The sequence below is a fragment of the Anguilla anguilla genome, chromosome 10 (assembly GCF_013347855.1).
Source record: "Anguilla anguilla isolate fAngAng1 chromosome 10, fAngAng1.pri, whole genome shotgun sequence".
Taxonomy (NCBI): Eukaryota; Metazoa; Chordata; class Actinopteri; order Anguilliformes; family Anguillidae; genus Anguilla; species Anguilla anguilla.
Genome location: NC_049210.1, coordinates 30,184,330 through 30,204,811, shown reverse-complemented (window position 1 = coordinate 30,204,811; position 20,482 = coordinate 30,184,330). Strand labels below are relative to the sequence as shown.

The window sequence follows — 20,482 nt, the reverse complement described above, 5'->3', positions numbered from 1 at the left end:
AATTGTTAGCTGACATTAGATTGTGTTAATTACATTAGCTAGCTAGCTAACACAAAGTTACCTGATATGAGAGATGGATACTGTGCGCAACGTTGTCTAAACTAATGTTGCCTTTCTTGACATGGTCCGGTAGCTAGCGTTAGCTGTGCAAATAGCTATATAATTTAGTAACGTTACATTGTCATCAAATGTAAAACGAAATCTACATCAACAAATAATATGACCTCTCATGTTACACAAGAACTTTTTACGGTTCCATAACTTTCTTTGTTATTGTAGCAGACACCAGAAAAAATAGTACGCCGCTCACACACAAGTGAGTTGAAGAGCAAGCCTGTTGCGTTAGCTCTGCCTACCCTCTCTGGTGGACCAACCACTGATGGGCGATGGAAAACGCGTCACTAACTATGCGCCGCTTGTGATTTTTTCCCGGGAATGTCGCCACAGACACCCAGTTCTTTAATCATAAATAATAATAATAATAATAATATAAATTAATATAATAATAGGTTCAATCACCATTGTGTTACCTAATTCGGCGATAGATAGTGACTTAACAGACATTTATTTTAATGAAAATCTTCGAGATTATTACTTTAAGTAAAGTCTCTGTTTAAATTTACCATTTGGAGTTTTGAGGGGTTTTTTTCACTCTGTGTCTGGGTCCTAACCCTCCCGTGGCCTGACACCCTAAGTTTTTTACAGATTAAACTGGTTTATCCAATAGATAGCCCCACTTGAAGACTTGTCCCTGGGCATGTCAAGTTTAGGCCTGGATCTGATATGGATTAGTTGGTATGCCCTATTATAGTGGGAAAAAGTCGTTTTCAATTACAAATGTGTTCACTTGAGTATATCTCCAAAACCAAAAGTGTCAGCTCAGGTATATCAGATTACCTTACAATAATAGGTTGTATGGAGTAACCACATATTTGAGCATGTCAATCGGACATACCCTTAGTTTATAATGTATAAAAAGGGTACCTGGCAGAAATATGCTTAGAAATTTTAAATTGTTAATCTGCTTTCTTTTTGATTGCAATGCAATCAATACAAACAATAAATAACTATGTTTAACAATAACAAACTATATGCAAATAAATAAGCATTATATACAGCATAGTCTGACTCACAGGATATAGACTGTGGGTATAAGCCTGCCATTGGCCGACTATTTCAGTCGGAATTCTGCTCCCCTTCCGCTATCTGCATGTTACCATTTTCAAAGTCCCCGTCGTTACGTGATACAACAACAACAACCTCCAAGCTAGCAACCTACACACTGAAAATGGCGAAGATTTGGATTGTGCAATAAGGCAGGCGTGCTTGGTTCTTTCAATGAATGGTTGTAAAGATATACAAACAATATGTTTAGAACATTTGCTGTCTAACAGGGATGTTCTTGCATGTTTGCCCACCAGTTATGGAAAAAGTTTCATATACCAAGCATGGCCTATCGTCTGCAGTGAGCTAGCGAGTGTAAACACAGAGACATGGTGTGAAAATGCCATGGTTTTGGTAGTATCCCCCTTGGTCATGATAATGGATGACCAGGTGAAAATCCTGCAGTCAAGGGGGGTAGTTGCAGCGTACACCGGGCAAGATCCAGACACGGACGAGAAAATAGCTGCTCCCCGACACTATTTTGCAAGGGCACCGTCACTGCATCCTGGGCTTAGCGCCACCCAAGACGATTGTGATTGGTTTAAAGAAATACAAACAAGCCAGAGCGTTTTTTCCCCTATAGCGTAATGATAATGGGTTCAGCCAGACCTTCTCCAGCATGGCACAGCGCTGAAACAAAGTGTGGAGATAGGTCTGGCTATGCAAGACTATACACAGCTATAAGACAAACAAAAATAAATACCTTTATAAATAACAGTTATATGCATATAAATAATTGTATTTTTTGTCATGAACGGTATAACTTAGGGTACAAGCTATTGAAGCAGGTGACAAAAGCCTACAAAAGTGAGATGAATCCCAACAGTTTGAGAATAACTGTAGGATATGTATTGCCTGTAAAACAATGGTTATGTTCCAATAGTTATCGTAGTCATCAATACAATAGAATATTTTAATAGTAACGTTTATATTTCATTACACAAACAGTAAAAACAATACGTTACCTATTAGAATAGCATGAATTTGTGTTTTTGTTTCACTTCGTCTTTGATTGTGTCATCCTTTCACTTTCACCTCCTGAACCACGCTCTTTCTTCATTAAAATTAATTATGGCATGAAGTGACAGTTCTACTGGCAACATTTGTTTCTGAGGCAAGTTTCTGAAGTATTACAACAACATGTCCTTGTGTGTTTTCACCAGCTACAACTGTTGGTGATGAAGTACCTGACATCTAGCTAAATGTAGTCGTGGTTTTCAAACACAAATCAGGTTTTATTGTCAGTCAATTCAACATATTTGAGAGTTGCAAGTCTCCACTGCATAACAAAAAAAACGAAAATGGTTTTTATGATGCCAGTTGGCAATATCCAGGTTGAAGGAGTTAAGTTCACCAAAGACCTTCTCTACTTTGGGAGGCCAAGTGGGAGATGGAACCCCTAGTGAAGGTGGTTAGAGGAGCTGCCAGGGTGCTGAAATTCCTGATGAAACAGTGATAAAACTGGAAAAAGTATGAAATTCCCCCACACAGAGTCCAATATGCCTTTTGCAACAGTTTCACAGATTCTGACCCAGGAACGTGCGTGCTATGTATCAAACAGCAAATGCTGTATCTTTGAAGCATATGCATTCAAGGGAGGATCACGTATATATCAGGTGGGGATATTATAATTGTGGCTTATTGTGTATTCCTTCGAATTTCTTAAAGTTCAGGGTCAATTTTTGTGTTAAAATTCTTTGACACTAAAGAGCAGGTGTAAATCACAACACAAGCAAGATGGAGACACAGGTATAGGCGCCAAAGATTAACTAAGAGAATCTCTGCACAGATAGAATCTTTGCAACAGGAATCTACTTCACCATTTCAACTCCCCAAGCAAGAAATCATAAAGCAGTACAGATTAAGCAACCATGCAATAATTAAGGCTGGGTGTTTGCAAAGAAAATACATACTAAAGTCATGGAGCGGCCATGGCATAGTGAAAACAAAACAAAAGAAAACAATGATAACAAAATCACAGCGTGTTTAACCTTTCTCCTGAAGCATTTATTCAGGCAATTTTCACCTGGGTGTACTACTCTTAAATAAAGCCTTACAGCTTTGTGGCAACACAGAGCAAAGAGCTTATGGCATTATTATTGTGCGCATCAAGACTATGTATCAAAATTGAGGAAATATGTGAGAATTATTCATTTGAATACACAAAATATACATAAAAATGCAACGGTATTGTTTATTTCACAAAATTCACGAGCTAGCTTCCAAATTATTAAATAAAATTCACCTGCAAACTCTTTCCCCCGACTGCAAAAAAGAAATTTAAAAAAATAAAAAATAGTGATGTCTAAAAGCAGTGAAATTTTGCAAGGATTTTTCCAAGATGTCCCAAAACCTCTCCAAATTGCACATTTTGCATAATGTTTTGAACACATAATCTATACCACAAAAACAAATTTTCTTCACTCAAAACATATTTTGAACGAATATGAGAGGACAATCAATTCTAACATGTTTTAAGTGTCAATATCTTACAAGAATTGACATTATGTTCAATGCTGAAATACGTACATTAGCTGGTAATAATTCTAACTGAAAACTAATATTAGTTTGGGTTGAATGTGCTTTGCTGTTGCTAATGCTGTTGCTGTAGCGAATGTCACACACCGATTGCCAGATAATTTGTCCATTAAAAGCTTTGCAAAAGAGATAGATGGTCTGTATCAATGGCAGTGGCAGTGACCGATTGTAGCTTCCATCTGAATGTGCGTTTTTCACATTCTGAACGTGTTAATCAATGGGAAATTATCCGATGTGAAATCATAAACATCTAAAAATATACCTGCATTATTTGCACGAAAAGCACAAGCCACTAATTGAACTACTAGCCGAACTTGGTTGGTCTTGCTGAAAAGCTGTTGGATGAGAGGCATATAGAATGTTTATGTGGAATAAGAAGAAATAATAAGGAAAACACTAAACTCGCTTTTTCAGTGAGATTAAATGCTTTCCTGTGGGGTCATAACTTTGTCTAGGACCCCATCCCTTGAGCAAACCTCCACTTTATAAACATGAAAATGAAGCCTCTTATTGAGATCCACTTTTTCAAGCTCTTCAAATACTTGTCACAGCTTAAAACCTTTTTCTCCAATCCACCATAATTATAAATACATTTTATAGCACAATGGCAAGTTGTTAGGAGAACTAGCTGGCTTTTCAGTTGCGTGCATTCACTCACTATCAGCACGATCTTCAGGATGCAGAGCCCTCCCTGACAGTATGCAGTTACGTTACTTGGGTATGACATTGACACCAATGAGGGCTCATTTGTCTTGTTTAATTTGTTCTGTAACTTGATTGACTTAAAAGTAAACCTATCGCTGGTCAGATAAGCAAATATCTGCTATACAAAATACTACTGTGCTAAATAAAGCATGGGGCGGTCAGATAAACCAGCTATGTTTTAAATGGATTCTTGTCAGAGTTGAAAATAGCACCTGACCTAGCTAACAGAGTTAGCTTGAATACGAGCAGAGGCATTTTGGATTAGCCTACAGACACATGTACATTGGACAAAGGAGCCAGTATTGTATACAGTATTATATGGACATTTAAAACTTTTTTCTGAATGATTTATTTGGTGATCTGAGGTACTGTTCTGAAAGCTGAAAGGGTATACATTTTTTTCTTGCAAAAATAAATGAGATTTGGTAACCGCAGAAAGTACAAAAAATACGTTTTATGATATGGGTTACTGTGTAATAAGTGATTCGGGGATGGGGAGGCTACTTTTATTTTACTGCTATTTATTGCCCTGGGCACTGATAAGGGAACAAGTGGCGTTGTTGGCCAGAAAGGAGTCTGTTGCAGGCACTGACCTTGAATCTGCAGTGTGTTCATGAAAACTGCTTTGACTCCACAGCAGAGGCCATGTTCAATGAGGGAATTGCTCCTATTATATAACAGTGAGCATCTAAATACATTCTGAAAATATATTTATTATTCACGCAACATTCACATTCCATCCCGGCAATAGTCAAGTTCTTTGCAACTTTCATGTGGATTGATTCGATAGACCAGTGGTAACCAACCCTGTTCCTGGAGGTCTACCGTCCTGTTGGTTTTCACTCCAACCCTACCAAGGCATACCTCATTCAACAGCTAGAGATCTCCTTGAGCTGCTAATTAGTAGAATCAGGTGCTCCAAATTAGGGTTGAAATGAAAACCTACAGGATGGTAGATTCCCAGGAACAGGATTTGTTACCACTGCAATAAACAATCGCCGCACCTGGAATATCACAGTCCACATTATTTCCTGTGCTGTCCGTAGTGCTGGATACGCACTTACGTCGCACCAGAAGGCACATCAGTTTCTCCACATCCAATGAAGATATTCAATTCACCACAGGAGTTTTTCAATGGTGCCTTTTAAGCTCTGCTTCACTCACAAAATACAATTAGTAAACAGTCCCATACAATGATTGGCTACCAAGCAAAGAGCTATTGTTGATTCCAAATGCCAGTAGATACTGAGTGTGCCAGTGTGCATCAGTCTGTATGTGTGTTTGTGTACGGTTATTTGCCCAAGTATTGCTGAGAGCCACTCTCTGATACAATAGGAAGCAGGGGGCTGCGAAGGTCAACATCAGGGCAGCTATACAAAGTAGAACAAAAACACACAGGCAGCCATCTCTATCTCCCTGTTGCTTTGTGCTCCGTCTGTCCCTGTCTCTTTTCAGTTCCTTTTCAATTTGACAACTGTGCAATGATACAAAAAGTGGCATCAAAACCAATACAGAATAAATGTCCTATCCATAACTTAAAGGGCTGACAAAGTTCCAGTATTTTCCCAGACAGACTGAGTGAAATATAATTTTCTTTGTGCCAAGCATTTTGTATTCCCTACAGTTAGTTAGTTTATGACTTTGTGTTGTTCAAAAACTTTCTCTAAAAAAAAATTGTCACACAAAATCTTGTATCCCCAAAACTGAATTCTCAGGAACAGCAAAAACATTTTTACCAACACAGTACTATTCTTTTGTCACATGAGGTATTGAACATGGGGCATAAATAAACTTGTGAGATAATCACAGAGGTCAAACTATAAGCTTTCAAAACAGGAAAAATGACAAAATACAGACATAGGTTTTTCACAAGACTAATAATAAATAATTGAATAATTTGCAATAATGGCAGAGTAACAGCAAGAATTCTTCCATCATATTACAAATGGCAAGTTCTGCAATGCAGCTGCCTGAAAACAATGACCTGACAGGCTACCAGGCATCCAAATGGAGGGTATATACAAGGTAGTGACAGAGACTAAACAGCGTTGCTGCAAAAATACAGTACCACAAAGCAACAGCACTGAAGTTAGTTTAATGCATCCAACATATGCTGAAACTGACCACAGACAGGCTCCGCAGAAGGTCGGTTCAGTTGAGACGTTAGTACTGATACAGTGTCACACACTTTACACTGGCATGCTAACATGCACACACAATAAACTTACACAGCTCCAGATCCCAAACTACTTTGTGCCCTGACCTTATTTTTCCTCACCTCTTCTCACATTTCACCCTCACCACTTCTCATATTTCACCCTCCTTCTCTCTCTTTCTCTGTTTCCTTGTCCCTCTGTCTCACTCACCCACAGGAAGAAGTTTAGTGCCTTGCTGCTGTACAGACTGCTGCTGAGAGGAATGAAGACTGTGGTGTACGTGGCCCAAACTGTTTTCCAGGCTGGACTGGGTCGGTCAGGCAAGTCCCCAGCTTCTAGGCCCCTGGGCCCAACCTGGCTTGTTACCATAGAGACGGAAGACCAAGGTAGGGGACGGAGAGGGGTGGGTCAGATCCAGCTGAAGAGCAAGTGCTGGGAAACAAAAACAGGAAAAATCAGGAGCAGGACTGTTTGCAGAAAAAGAGGGGGACCGAATAGAGAGAAAGAGAAAATGCACTGGAATAGTGTGAATAGGAAGGGTGGAACAGAGGGGGAAAGGGGAGGGTGAAAATTACTGTGGGAGGGTAATCGGGTATTGACAATGGGAAGGGTAGAATTCAGGGTGGGCAGGGAGATGAGTGTGCAGAGTGTGTCTGAATGCCATGGAACAGATACAACTTGCAAACAAATAAACCTATTATCTTCCATGTCTACTAGTACTTCCTTGTTAATGCCCAAAAAGTAAAACAGTACATTTTCTAACGATAACAGGTTATTTCATCCATGTCAACCTTAATTTGACTGCACAGAAATACCATCTCTTTATAAATCCTTTTTTTATATTTAACGATATATCAGTGCTTGAGGGAAATCCTCTTTGAATATAGGAATGAAATAGGGATACACTGAGAAGAATGGGCAGAAAGAATTTGAATGTGACCAAATGGCATTGTCAAAAAAGCAAGTCTTAACAGCTTTCAAGCCTTGTACTTTACAATCACTGGACTGAGTGCATGTGTAAAGATACTTTAGCAATGTAGTGGTATTTCCATTTGTTTTAAAAACTGTTGCTTTGTCTGGCTAACTTTATACTAATTGATTATAAATGGGCCTCCTGTACCTTTCTGGTTATACTACATTTTGTATTATCTGTATTATCTGTAAGTGACTGAAATTGGAATTGTAGTGCAGTACCTTTGTTAATCTTGGCTCCTCCCATGGCTCCTTACCATAGCCAATCATGTGGTTGTCTCACTTTGATTACTTCATGACCTAGGCAACCCTCCACACTCAATTCCATCAGCAATAACAGAGAAGACCACAAAGAGAAAGAAAATGGATAAAGAAAGGCACTAAGAAAGAGTACGTCAGTAATATTATGATTCAGATTCACTCAACTCAAGGTTTCAGATCATGTATATTTACACCAGAGTATATTTTTGAATTTTTCATTAGTTTGAATTTCCATAAGTTGTCGATTTTGGTTTTCAATTTCAATATAGTTTCAGTTAATTTTTCAGGGGGGTTTAGTTTTAGTTTAGTTTTTACTTTGTTTTAGTTTTATGGTAGGGATCTGTCAGGGATATGATTTAAGAAGGTCACAATGCATGAAATACACACTGTGAAATTAGTCCACACAATGTATTGAGATGTAGGCTATAAAAAAATAAGACGTGGCAAAAATGTAAAAAATGGAACAATTTAAATATGTATTTGAAGGGTTATATATTCTAAGTGCCAAAATTGTGGGGAAAATACAGTCTATACATAAGGACTTGTGCATTGTAAAGGGGTCATTCTACAGGAATAGCGGTGTTTGGAATTATTATATGTTTTGAAATGAGTTTAATTTCTGTCACTCAAAACTTATTACAATACAATATTACAGTATTACTTAAACTTTTAACTTCATGAATTCACACAAATGCCAGCTTACTGTATTTAAATTATTTTATACATTCACTCAAAGAATGCTTTCATCAGCATTTTTGTCGCTGGTGTCGCTTTTACTCTACACAACATTAATGTGTGAGTTAATGCAGTAGAATCCACTCATTTGCATTATGGATTATCACATAATTTGGGTATTTTGGCATAGAATTGCCAAATCCCAAACCATTTGTCATCCAGTGATTATATTTGTATAAACTATTAGCGCATATTTCACTATTTCAATAATACAATTACGTGCATATTTATGCACCAGATGTGGCATAAATATGTGGCACGTAGTGAATTTCCTCTTGTAAACAGAAGCCACCTCGTTTTCCAAATCAATATTTTTTGCAAATGAAATTAAAAGAAGGTTTAGAACTAAACTAAGACACAGTGTGTACATTTTCAAAATGTATTTCTTTGATTGTATATGCAGTACATAGAGGGACAGATAGTCTGATTTATTCTTTTTGCTCAACGTGGTCAACAGGGGGCACTTGCTGAATTATCCGCTGTGGGGGAATGTAACATGAAATAAGCAAGAAAGAAATGCTAGTGGATGTGAGTGAATAATATTGAAGAAGCAACAATGTGCGCCTGATATAAACCTGTATATTTTATATTTCATCAGAATTTCCCAACGTTAAATGTGGTGCACCAGACTGGACTGTATGTTTCATTCATGCACCTGCAACAAATAAACCGACAATTGCCCTATAAAGACACAAAACTGCTAAAATTTTCTAGGATAGGCAGTTGCTGTTGAAAATCACATCAATAATGGACACCTAAAGCCCGTTCCACACTGCTTACCTCACCTGTGCGTGACGGCTACCTCGCTAAACTGCTGCGGCTCGCACGCATGTGTGTCCACACCACCAGCGTTGCTGCTGCGGCGCTGCTACTGCTAGCCCTATCTTTCTACATTGAGTTTGCCTTTGATAATGGCCATCAATAATAGAATGTTTGATTTCATTTAATTGTAAATTTAATTTATATTTGGTTTAGACAGAAAAAGGTTAAAAAGCGTGGGCTCAATTGTAAAAAAAAATAATAATAATAAAAATAAATAAATAAATAAATAAAACATATACAGCAATCCCTCTTCACTTCGCTCAGTTTAAAAGCCATTTCCATTAGGGGTTTCTGTTCTACAGGTTTCCAGGGGTGGGCTTATCGAGAAGTATCTAATTTACATTATGAGCGGGACCTTAATTTACATTATAGGCGCCAAACCAAATCTAAAAATGTATAAACAGATGTTCTGGGTTCAGTCTCTGTTGAATCAGAAGTGCTGTGTGTTTGTCTTGCCACTATATCTTGCTTCAAGTTCAAGATTTTTTCCCCCTTACAAATGGGTAAGTAGGCTCCTCTGTTATTTGTTTAAATGAAAAATATTTTGTAAAACAGCATGCAGATCATGCATGTTTTTTATTAGGCTACCTGTCTATTCGCATTTAGGAAATGCGAATAGACAGGTAGCCTAATAAAAAAAATCTAAAGTAAAGTAACATTACATATAAAAAAAGAAGAAAATAAATAAATAATAACAAGTTGTCCTAGGCAGTCTATTTTCTGCATGATCTGCATGCTGTTTTACAAAATATTTTTCATTTAAACAAATAACAGAGGAGCCTACTTACCCATTTGTAAGGGGGAAAAAATTATTATTATTTACGTGCACTGTAAATAATAATAATTTTTTAACAGGAAAAGCCTTGTATTTTTCACGTTTTTTCTTGTTTTTTCAAATAACACTGAATATCTGTTGAAGTTATAGAGATTACCCATAATTTTACATTTCCCCTGTAAAAAAACAACAAAGTGCCATACATGTAAAAAAAAAACAAGTATATCTACGTTAAAAAAAGTGGATACTGCCACGAGCTGCCTTTTTTTTACAAAGATATACTGTAGAAAATATAGTTATTTCTAGTAACTCAACTACAGTTATTTACTGTTATTTTACAGATATTGGATGTAAAAACTAAGTTAAAAAGTTTTGATTTAATGTAAAAATTTAAAGTCCAACAATGAAAATTTGCTTTAATTACGTAAACATCTTTACGTTTAAATTGAATAGCCAAAATTATCACTGTAAGAATTGAACATGAATGTTTATTTAAGAGATCTACTCAGCTTAATGAGTAGTTGACTGAGGACAGTAAACAGTAATTGACTCCTTTACACATTTTTAGGACTGCCCATATGTAGTAAGTGCCAACAAAGCATGACAAACAAGAGTTAATAAAATAAAATTGCAATCAATTTATATTGGTCTATTCCAAGGGGCCAGGTAAAAATATGGTGGAAAATGGATTCGGAGAGAGTGGTGTTAAAGGCCCTCCTAATCACCGCCGTCTTTCAAGATCCTTTAAAAAAAAAAAACCACAGATCATACACATTTTTCTCTTTCTGCCTCTTCCCCTTAGCCCACGGATTCAACATTGATACGTTACTCCATCTCGAACGTGTATGTGGACGCTGCCAGCACATGCAATTAAAAGCTTATGATGTTTCAGTTTTACAATAGTTATGGATGAGGACATTCCTATGTGCCGATAGTGGAAAAAAAAGCTTGCAGTACCACCCTTCGACCACAACCACTAGAAGTGTGACAGGTGGGGATTTGAACCTAGGTCCTTCCTCACACTAGACCAACGCTCTCCCCAGTACGCCACAAAAATCTCTTTCGTGGCACAAGGGATAGGTGTTATGAAGTGTCGCAGAGCAGTGAAGCACCGGCAATGGGTCTCATTTCGCTACCCGAGCACACTGCAGCTAACTAGCCACTCCACACCTGTTACAGAAGCGTACTGGATTGGTCTGACCTATGTGGCGAGTTGTGTTCAAAGTGTGAGCGCTTGATATTAACAACACACAAACCAGATATTATGAGATTTTAAGCCTGATTTGATCGTATACGACTAATTTAAAGTAGGGCAGAATTTTTTGATGTTGTTTGACATGCAGTTTGAGCAACCTAGTCTCACACGTTCGTTGTGTCTATGTCACGGTTGACACTCTCACTTTGGCATTCCAATTTCCTCCTGTGATTCAAGATAGCTGCACACAATCTGCCGTAACCCAATGGACCATGCAACTCAAGGTTTCAACCCCTTAAGTTATGCATCTCACAAGCAACGCCAGGAGGCAAAGGGGAAAAGTGGATATGGGATAAACAACATCAATAAATGGGCTAATAATAAAACAGTGTATTTCAATAGTTTAATTATACCATGTTAAACTCCAGCTCTCGGCTACAGGCCTAATGCCTACTAGCTTGGTCTTGTGACATAGGCTATGTGTCGTCGTCGTCGTCCCCCCAGACAATAGGAGATAGGAGACAATAGGAGTAAATAGGATAATGGGCCTATATCTACTCACACTTGTTTGATGATGATGATGATGATATTAATAGCAGCCAATTTGGTCAACTCAATCAAGTGAACATTTCCTTATCAATTCTTAGGTAGACTAGGAGGATTATTGTGTTCTTACATTAATTTAAAAATCAGCTAACAGCTAGCAAATCTAGCCGGCTAAAGCAGAGCAGCAATTTGAATGTGATCATCCCAAAGTTGGCTAGAAAGCTATAACAAAACAATCTTGCATGGTCATCATCAGACATAGGCTACATTACAGCTACATGTATAAATGTAGGAATCTACATTTCTGATGATTTACTTAAAGTCGCTTATATTTTGTACTACCCTTGGTGGTAAAATAGGCAGTGTCAGCTGTTTTATCAAATCATTTACAATTTATAATTTTTTGTTTTGAATTATAGAAATTGATGTTTCAAAAATCACTGCACCACCTACTGTGCTTTTTCCCACATTTTTTTAATTGCCGCTTCATGACATCACGAAGTGGTTTCATTTGCATGCAGCCTATCACAGCGTGTATTTACTTATGATTTACATTGAGGGCTAGGCTGCATTTGCCACTGTCAAGTCTGGCAAACATGGCAACTTGCAAGCGGCATTGTTGTGTTGAAGGATGCACAAATACTGACTCACTACACGCAATCCCGAAGGACACAAATGTAAAAAACAAGTGGGTAGCATTTTTATCAGGTTCATTAGTGTCAAACAACACAAGAGTCTGCAGTCTGCATTTTAAACCAGACGACTTTTTGAATTGGGCGCAAAAACAGAGTGGATTTTGCAAAGAACTGCTACTGAACCCTGGAGCAGTCCCCACTGTCCAGTTGTAGCGGGGTTGTCTCTGTGTTGTGTTTTCTTGTAAAGATGACATGACAACTTCTGCGTGGGATCTGCATTTATTGCTGTACAGAGCGATAAAAAGATTGTTGGAAACAGGTTAACTCGCAACTTCGCACTCAATGGCGCGATAAACGGATATTGTTGGTAACAGGCTCGCTCGCAACTGCGCCTGTTAAAATATCCAAAAACGTCTTTTAATGTATACGTAAAGCACATGTACTTTTCCTATGCAGTACAAAATAAAAGAAAATATATATTATTCTGTGAATGGCATGGTATTATCACTTTGGCCAAGGCTGTAGGTGACTAGCACCATATAGCAACTTTAGCAAATAGATAATAAAAAAATGCACGACAGAATGCAACTTAAAAATACGTTGAGCAGTCCCCACAATTCGACCAAGCACAGTAGTATGGAGCAGTACGGAGGATAACCACAAAGTAAGTTTCTTACATTATTATATTTTGGATGTATAATTACTGAGTGTATGAATTACCTTCGCCCAGCTTACAAGGAGGATAGCTAACAGATACATTCGCTAACGTTAGCTGGCATAGCTGAAAAGCAATCTTAGCATCAACATAATTATCACACGAAATATAAAGCAACGATTCAGGAAAGCCAAATATTATTTATCTAGCTAGCTACGGCGATTTGTTTACTTTGTGCAATATAACAACTCATTTAGCTTTACCTATCTACTGAAATGTAGCCTGTCACCCTATTATTTTATCTTGATGGCTGTCACAGTCAATGTTTTCAGACGGTCCGCCCACTAGCTGTCACTCAAAACGCAAGGAGTACGCCCTCGACCCCGCCCACGCAGTATCCGACCTCCATAGTAACATGATAATAACATTTTTGTGATATGTCCAAAAGTATAATTTTTTATCATTAAAAAAAAAAACATTTTAAAACCATGTAAAAACAATTTTGCAATGATATAGAATATAAATAATGATACAGTATTTCAAATTTCAGTCTGACTTTAATCTAATTCCACTCGAGATTGTACAGACAAGGAATGGGGCCCTTCTGTACAAAGCATCTTAGAGTTTGAAGTAGAAGTGCTGTTTTAGGAGCTTTAAGCTAACTAGCTAGTCACACTAGCCCTTGTTATCTTGCTCAACCCTGATGTCTTGAACTGGAAAGTTAATGTTGAGAATGTTAAGTCAATGTTAAATACATGATAGAGGTTTGTGATTGTGCCAGTCCACAGTATTTGGTCGATGTGTACTGCATGCACATGTAATGTAACCTCAAATTCAAGCTAGACTAAAATAAACAAATAGTGACCCTACAATGATATACTAGAAATATAGTGCTTGGTTAGAGGGTATAGACTGAAATTTAATTGCAAAGACGTTATATACCAGTTTGTAAACACACATACTGAAATATAAACATGAAGTAACTCAATTGTAAATTAATTTTTGAATATAAATTATATTCATCAAGAAATAATTGGTATTTATGTTAAAATAACTGAGGGACATATTGCCTTTGTTAGTTTCATGCTACAAACCCAGAACGTTGATACACAACATTTATCTGAAAAACCCCTAGTTATGGGGCATTCTCTAATTAAATAGATATATTCTTTTGTGTGTGTTGGTAGAGCTTTACTGGTGCAGTAAAGTGTTAAAAACAATTCAATACATTTGAAACACGCTTTTTTTCCAATCCAATCACTTCAACGGAATCTTTTTTTTTTTGACAATTAATTTTGACTGTTCGAGCCACCATAGTTTATGCTGCACTTTGTCAGGAGCTCTTCATGCAGCAGGAGAGGGCGCGAGCGATGGTGTTTGTTTCATCTGTAATTGCAAACTTGGAGTATTTTGTGTTGGTTTCAAGTCAGAAGGCAAGAGTTCAGTGCACCTGGAGGGATGGCGTGCTCGAGTTCAGGTCGTAAAGGGTTTGTGAATGCTGAGACTGGGACGAGTAGTTCGGCAGAGTCTGAATTAGACATGGATTGGACAGAAGTGAGAAATAAAAAAGCAAGGAAGAAAAAGTCGATATCAAGTAGAAGTGAATCGGAGAACGACCAAAGTGAAGTCAAGAGAAGGAAGACAAATGAGGGAAAGAGGAATGGGGAAAAAGAATGAAAAGTCATGATTGTGTTTGGGGGAAATGCTGGAGGAAACAAGCTTCATCCAATTCAACTCACCAAGGCTATCAAGAATGAGATTGGAGATACAAACATGCAAGGTTTTTTAACAAAGGGAGACTTTTGGTGTTTGCTGCTAATCAGCGTCAGCAGGAGAAAATATTGAAAATGGAATCTCTGAATGATATCAGTATTTTCTGTCAGGACCACTGTCATCAAAGTAGATCTTTATTGACAATAAAGGCAATACAGTTATGTTTGGCGGTATGGCTCTGTTCTGGAGCTCTCCCACCAACCACGCAGCCCGCGTGGATAAGGCCGGGAGGCCAGAAGCCAAACCCCCTTAGAGGGGTACACACAGAACAGATCCAGCAGCAAAGCAAGTTCTTAACACATAGGGATGGAACAATACAAATTCTTAACACATAGGAATGGAGAAATGCAAATTCTTGACACATAGGGATGGCGCTGGGGTGGTGGAGGGGATTTACAAAACAACGTGCAGCAGCTTGCATGCAGGAGGAGCAGCCGAATGAGTAGAGGGAGGCTGTTTAAGTAGACTGCCCTGTTAAGTGAATGTACTGTGATAGGCGAACATCACTCAGCTGAGCCATCAGCTGATTCAGCTGGAGCGCTTGACTCTCGTGGCCTGCCAGAACTACGCGATGCTTCATTTTTAAAAAGTCACGTTCCTGGTGCTAATACAAAGATTAGGGGAGTGACAAGTGGTGTTCCGCTGTCAATGAGCACAGAAGACATAATGGAAGAATTAAAAGGGGGAAAAGTAACAGAGCTGAGAAGGCTCCCTTGCAAGAGACAGGGCATAAAAACAGAAAGCCTATCTATCTTGCTTCAGTTTGAGGGTCAGATGCCAGATGTGCTAAGTGTGCAGGTGAACATGAATATGGTGCTTGTGTAGCCGATGCCAAGGTTAAATGTTGCAATTGTGGTGGCGAACACAGTGCAGCATACTTTGGATGTGCAGTGCAGAGGAAGGCGAGAGAGGTCCAGCGATACAAGGTTTTGAATAAAGTCATCATATTCTGATCAGGTTAGGGGAGTCAACCCTGGCCCCAGCTCATCTATTAAGTTTGATAGCATCACAGAATTCCTTAAGCTACTGCAGCCTCAGATAGGACTACAGAAGCAAAGCTCTAATAAATGTTCACATAAGTGTGCAGTTTCAAGAGATACCCTGATTGTTGATAAAACTTAGTTTTGTTGCCTTCATCTGTAAGGTTATTAATGTGACTATTCAACGAACCGAAGAAGGCTCAAGACTCAAGACAATAGTCGATGCAGCAGGAGAGTATTTGGGAATAACCAATGTTAGTGTTGAGCTGATTGATGAGATGTTACGCCCGATAGATGGCCAGTCCCAGAGCATTGATGATTAGTTTTATGGTATTCCTTACTCTGCAGTCGAATGCCAGGAGCCTTATTGCCAACGGTCAAGAATTTAAGAAATTTCTTGATGAATTAGATGTTAAACCTGATATTGTATTTATTCAAGAGACTGGCTGAAACCTTATTTAGATTGCATTCTCAGAGGATATCATTCGATCAGACAAGATAGGGTAGGTAATCAAGGGGGAGGATGTAACAGAATTAGAAGTTGTAATTGTAGAAATATGGGTAGAAATAAATAGTTTTGTAATTGTGAACTTCTATAATCCATGCAAGAAACTAAAGTTGGAAGAACTGGATCAAATAGGACAGGAGAAGAGCAGATTGATTTGGTGTGGGGATTTCAGTGCTCACAGCACCCTATGGGGCTGTGGTAAAACAGATTGTAATGGACAAGTTGTTGAAGATTTATTGGATGTAAAAGGATTAGTATGTATAAATGATGGGAGGGGAACAAGGATAAATATGATAAATGGAAATGAATCGGCTATAGATCTGACTCTGGACATTTGGATGCATCTCTTTCATTTTTTTGTCTACCCAACTTTCCCTCCTCTGTTATCTTATTTTCATGTCACTCCTGTGGCATTTCTTTGAAAACTTTGAATGGTTATGTGGATCATCAGAGATTACATAAGCATGAAGCACATGGTCAATATGCATGTTGTATTGTTGGGTGCAAACTTGTTTGGTGCAAACCAAATACAATACTTTTAGGATAGGACCAGTAAAATGTGAAAACTTTAGTTGCCAGAAAACATGTCTAGATCTAAAAGATCTTCTTGCACATCTTAGATTACACACAAAACGGGAAGTAGTAAAATGCCCAAATACAAATTGTGACAAAACGTTTAAGCTACGGTCATCCTTTACTGCACACATTTCAAGGAAACATAGACCTACTACAGAGGTGCAAGTGTCTACTACAAGTGCTGTTAATCTAGAGTCTCATCCTCATGTTGTTACTGAAAGTACTGAAAGTGAAGTAACCATAGAACCATAGATGATCATGAAGATATGCCAGATAATATGATAAATCCTTATTTAAAGAACATATGCATGTTTTACATGAAACTGCAGGCTAAGTACCTAATACCATCATCTACAATACAGATAATTGTCGAGGAGATCAATGGTTTAAGTGACATTTGCCATCAGCATGTGCAGAAGCAACTCAGGGCAGCACTTAAAGCTAACCCTAACTTGACAGAGTCAGAAATTGACACAGTTTTAAAGATGTTGGAAGAGACAGACTTGCATTCTTCCTGCAGCTCACTACTTTCTACACAAGGAAGCAATATTTCCAGAAGAATTTTTCTTATGTGCATCCACAAACGGGAACGTATCTATGTTCCCAGGGTCCTAAGTTCCCAAGGTCCTATGTTCCCCAGTTCAATATTCTTTTAACACACATTAACTCTCCTATTGTGTTCGGGTCAAATTTGACCCGTTTCAAGTTAAAATATTTAATAAATATTATCCAGTTTTTTTTATTGGAACAGGCTTCAAAACAGCTATATAAACACAACAAAACCAATGGTTATCATTTTATTTGATTATATAGAGCTGGGGAACATAGGACCCTGGGAACATACAACCCTTTGTCATGTTCCCATTAAGTGCCATATACATATGGGGAACATAGGACCCTGGGAAAATAGGAATGACCCCCCACAAACCATTTATTTATGTACAGATGCAAATCGCAAGCCTCGATATGCTCAATACATTCCTCTAAAAGACACATTGCAAGCTATGCTAAATGACCCTGTTGTGTGGCAAGAATGTACCAAATGTCAAGTTGACTTTAGTTCTCCAGATGTTTTGAGTGACGTATGTCTGTGACGGTTCAATTTTCAAGTCTAATGCTTTGTTTGTGGGGTCAGACATAAGCTTGAAGTTGATTTTCTATCAGGATGCATTTTAGGTTGTTAACCCTCTTGGGTCATTAAAGAAAAAGCATAAGATATTGGGTGTATACTTTACACTTGCCAACTTTGACCAATTTTATCGTTCCAACATTGACAATTTTCAGTTGTTGCTGTTGTGTCATAAGAGGGACTTCAACTATTTCAGACACGCTAAAGTGTTCTCAAGGCTGATATCTGATCTGAGGGATTTAGAAAACAATGGGTTGGTTACCTCTTCAGGCAATGTTGTTAAGGCAACAATCTTTTGCATTACAGGTGACAACGTGAGTTGGACAGTGTGGACAAAAGTTTTCCTGTTCGATTAGTTGAAAACTACAAAGGCGCCGTAAACGTTTTACATGACAGCAATGCAATTTGAAATGAATGGATTGAAACGTGACTCAGTTTTCAATTCCCTTGAACACTTTAATGTCTGTCAGCCAGGCCTTCCTCCTTAATTAGGTCATGATCTGTTTGAAGGTATCGTGTCGAGTGATTTGGCCATTTACCTGAGGCACTTTGTGAAAGTTAAGAAATGGTTCACCTACCCACAGCTAAACAGGCGAATACGACAGTTCAGATATCATGGTTCTGATGCTGCTTGTTGAGCCACTAATTACATTTCTATCAATTCTTTGTGTAGATATGGAGAGTGAAAATGAGAGGCAGGATCTTGCAGCCTTCATTGGGTCAGCATTGCCGAATTTAAGCACAAATGAAGTTCTCCTAGATGCTTTAAAGACATTGGGTGTGGAGGGCCTGGAAGACTTTAAATATGTAAATGGAGAAGATCTTCTGCATGTCCTGAAGCCTGTTGAAGCAAGGAAGCTAATAGCCCGCTTTAAAGTAAAATGTAAGTGTCACATTTTTACATTGTACACATTTGTTTTTTTTGTTTTTTTTTGTAAATCACAGAAACAGAGAATTAACATCTATTCTATGTTTCATGTGCATTGAAGGTGAAGAATCCAGTTTCCCTACACCATCCACACCAAAAAGTGTGCCTGCCAGTCCAAGGTCTTATGTAGAGGAATCACCTGGAATGACTTCTGCGTATGAGTTAATTTTCTCATCACATTTTTAGATTTGCAATTGACTTAGTGTGTAGTACTAAATGGAGGTGGATGACACTAGCAATAGAATAGTCTGCCCTGTGACTGAAGTCTCATGAAGGCCTGCTTAAACTGTCGACTGTCTTTATTAGAAACATTTTTGTCATTATTTTCTCACACGAAAAAGCTATTTCTCTCTCATTGGAAAATAAAATCTTGGAATTTAACGTTCAATAGTAATTTCATGTCTTACTACAGGGTTCCAAGACCGGCATCCAAGGTCACCAGTGGCTGGATCCTCAGAGTCAAATTCGAGTGCTTGCTCCACACCACATAGACCAGCAACAGGGGATAATGATTGGCATTTCAGTTTTTCTGTGCCATGGCACAGGATGGCACCAGAGGTCTTACTAAAGCTGGAGCATCAAGTGTGCCCAACTGCTGGGGAGGAGCAGGAAATAATTAGAATTCTTGTCAGTGAAATTCTTACCTGCTGTGCCAACCCTGGAAAAAAAACATTTGAACGAAGTAGGCAGGCAGATGGTTCTTAAATACCCCAAGTCTTTTAAGGATGTGATGGAGGACCGGGTAATCAGAAGTGGCTATGATTCCCTTGTCAAGCAAATACAGTGCAGAATCAACAATCTAAAAAGAACAAGCACTCCCATATCAAGAAGAAAAGCCAGTAGCAGTCCACCTGAAGAACCAGCCACAAAAAGAGTTTGCCATGACAGCTATGACTGTATCAACTGGCAACCAAGAAGGCTGTTAGCCAATGAAATGGAGTCACTAAAAAAGCTGCAAGAGGAACTGTATAGGATGTTCCATAACCAGAGTAAAGACCAGAGCAAGATTAATAAGTTCATGAAGGAAACATTTTCCACCCAGAGACAACACATCCTAGAAGGAATGGAAACCAGCGACCTGCTGGAAGCATGACTGAATCTTTTTGACATAAAGGGAATAGAAGAACATTTTACACAGTTGACAGGTGTTGACCTTGATGATGAATTTCATCAGGCCATGTCTGCTAAATTTGAAAGAATAGCGACCTACCTAAAATCTCTTCTGGACAAAATTCAACAAAGAAAGCTGGACAATGTGATCAACAGCACAAGCATACCGACTGCTGTAATGTTGTTGCTTTGGTTTTTCAACAAGGATGACAAACAAATGTTTTTTTTCCCACGGCACGCAGGAACTAGCGCCATGGGCTATGCGTGGCAAATTGTGGTCACTCACTCTCTCACTCACTCACGGACAACCTTTGAGGGA

At 38.3% G+C, this 20,482-nt stretch overlaps 1 protein-coding gene and 1 long non-coding RNA gene across 3 annotated transcripts in view; one reads left to right on the top strand and one right to left on the bottom strand.

The window, feature by feature from the left end:
• Positions 1–7,121, bottom strand: part of LOC118237096 (suppressor APC domain-containing protein 2-like) — a 22,224-nt gene extending 15,103 nt beyond the window's left edge. Inside the window, exon 1 of one of the 2 annotated variants that reach the window (XM_035435535.1) lies at positions 6,774–7,121. In XM_035435535.1, the coding sequence (XP_035291426.1) occupies positions 6,774–6,932 (159 nt within the window). In that variant the 5' untranslated portion in view covers positions 6,933–7,121. The remainder of the gene's footprint in view (positions 1–6,773) is intronic. The other variant, XM_035435534.1, reaches the window with a different exon arrangement.
• LOC118237097 lies at positions 6,872–20,482 on the top strand. The gene is made up of 5 exons (XR_004767119.1): positions 6,872–6,949; positions 7,840–7,925; positions 18,799–19,008; positions 19,115–19,208; positions 19,466–20,482. It is a non-coding gene; the product is annotated as an uncharacterized LOC118237097 (long non-coding RNA).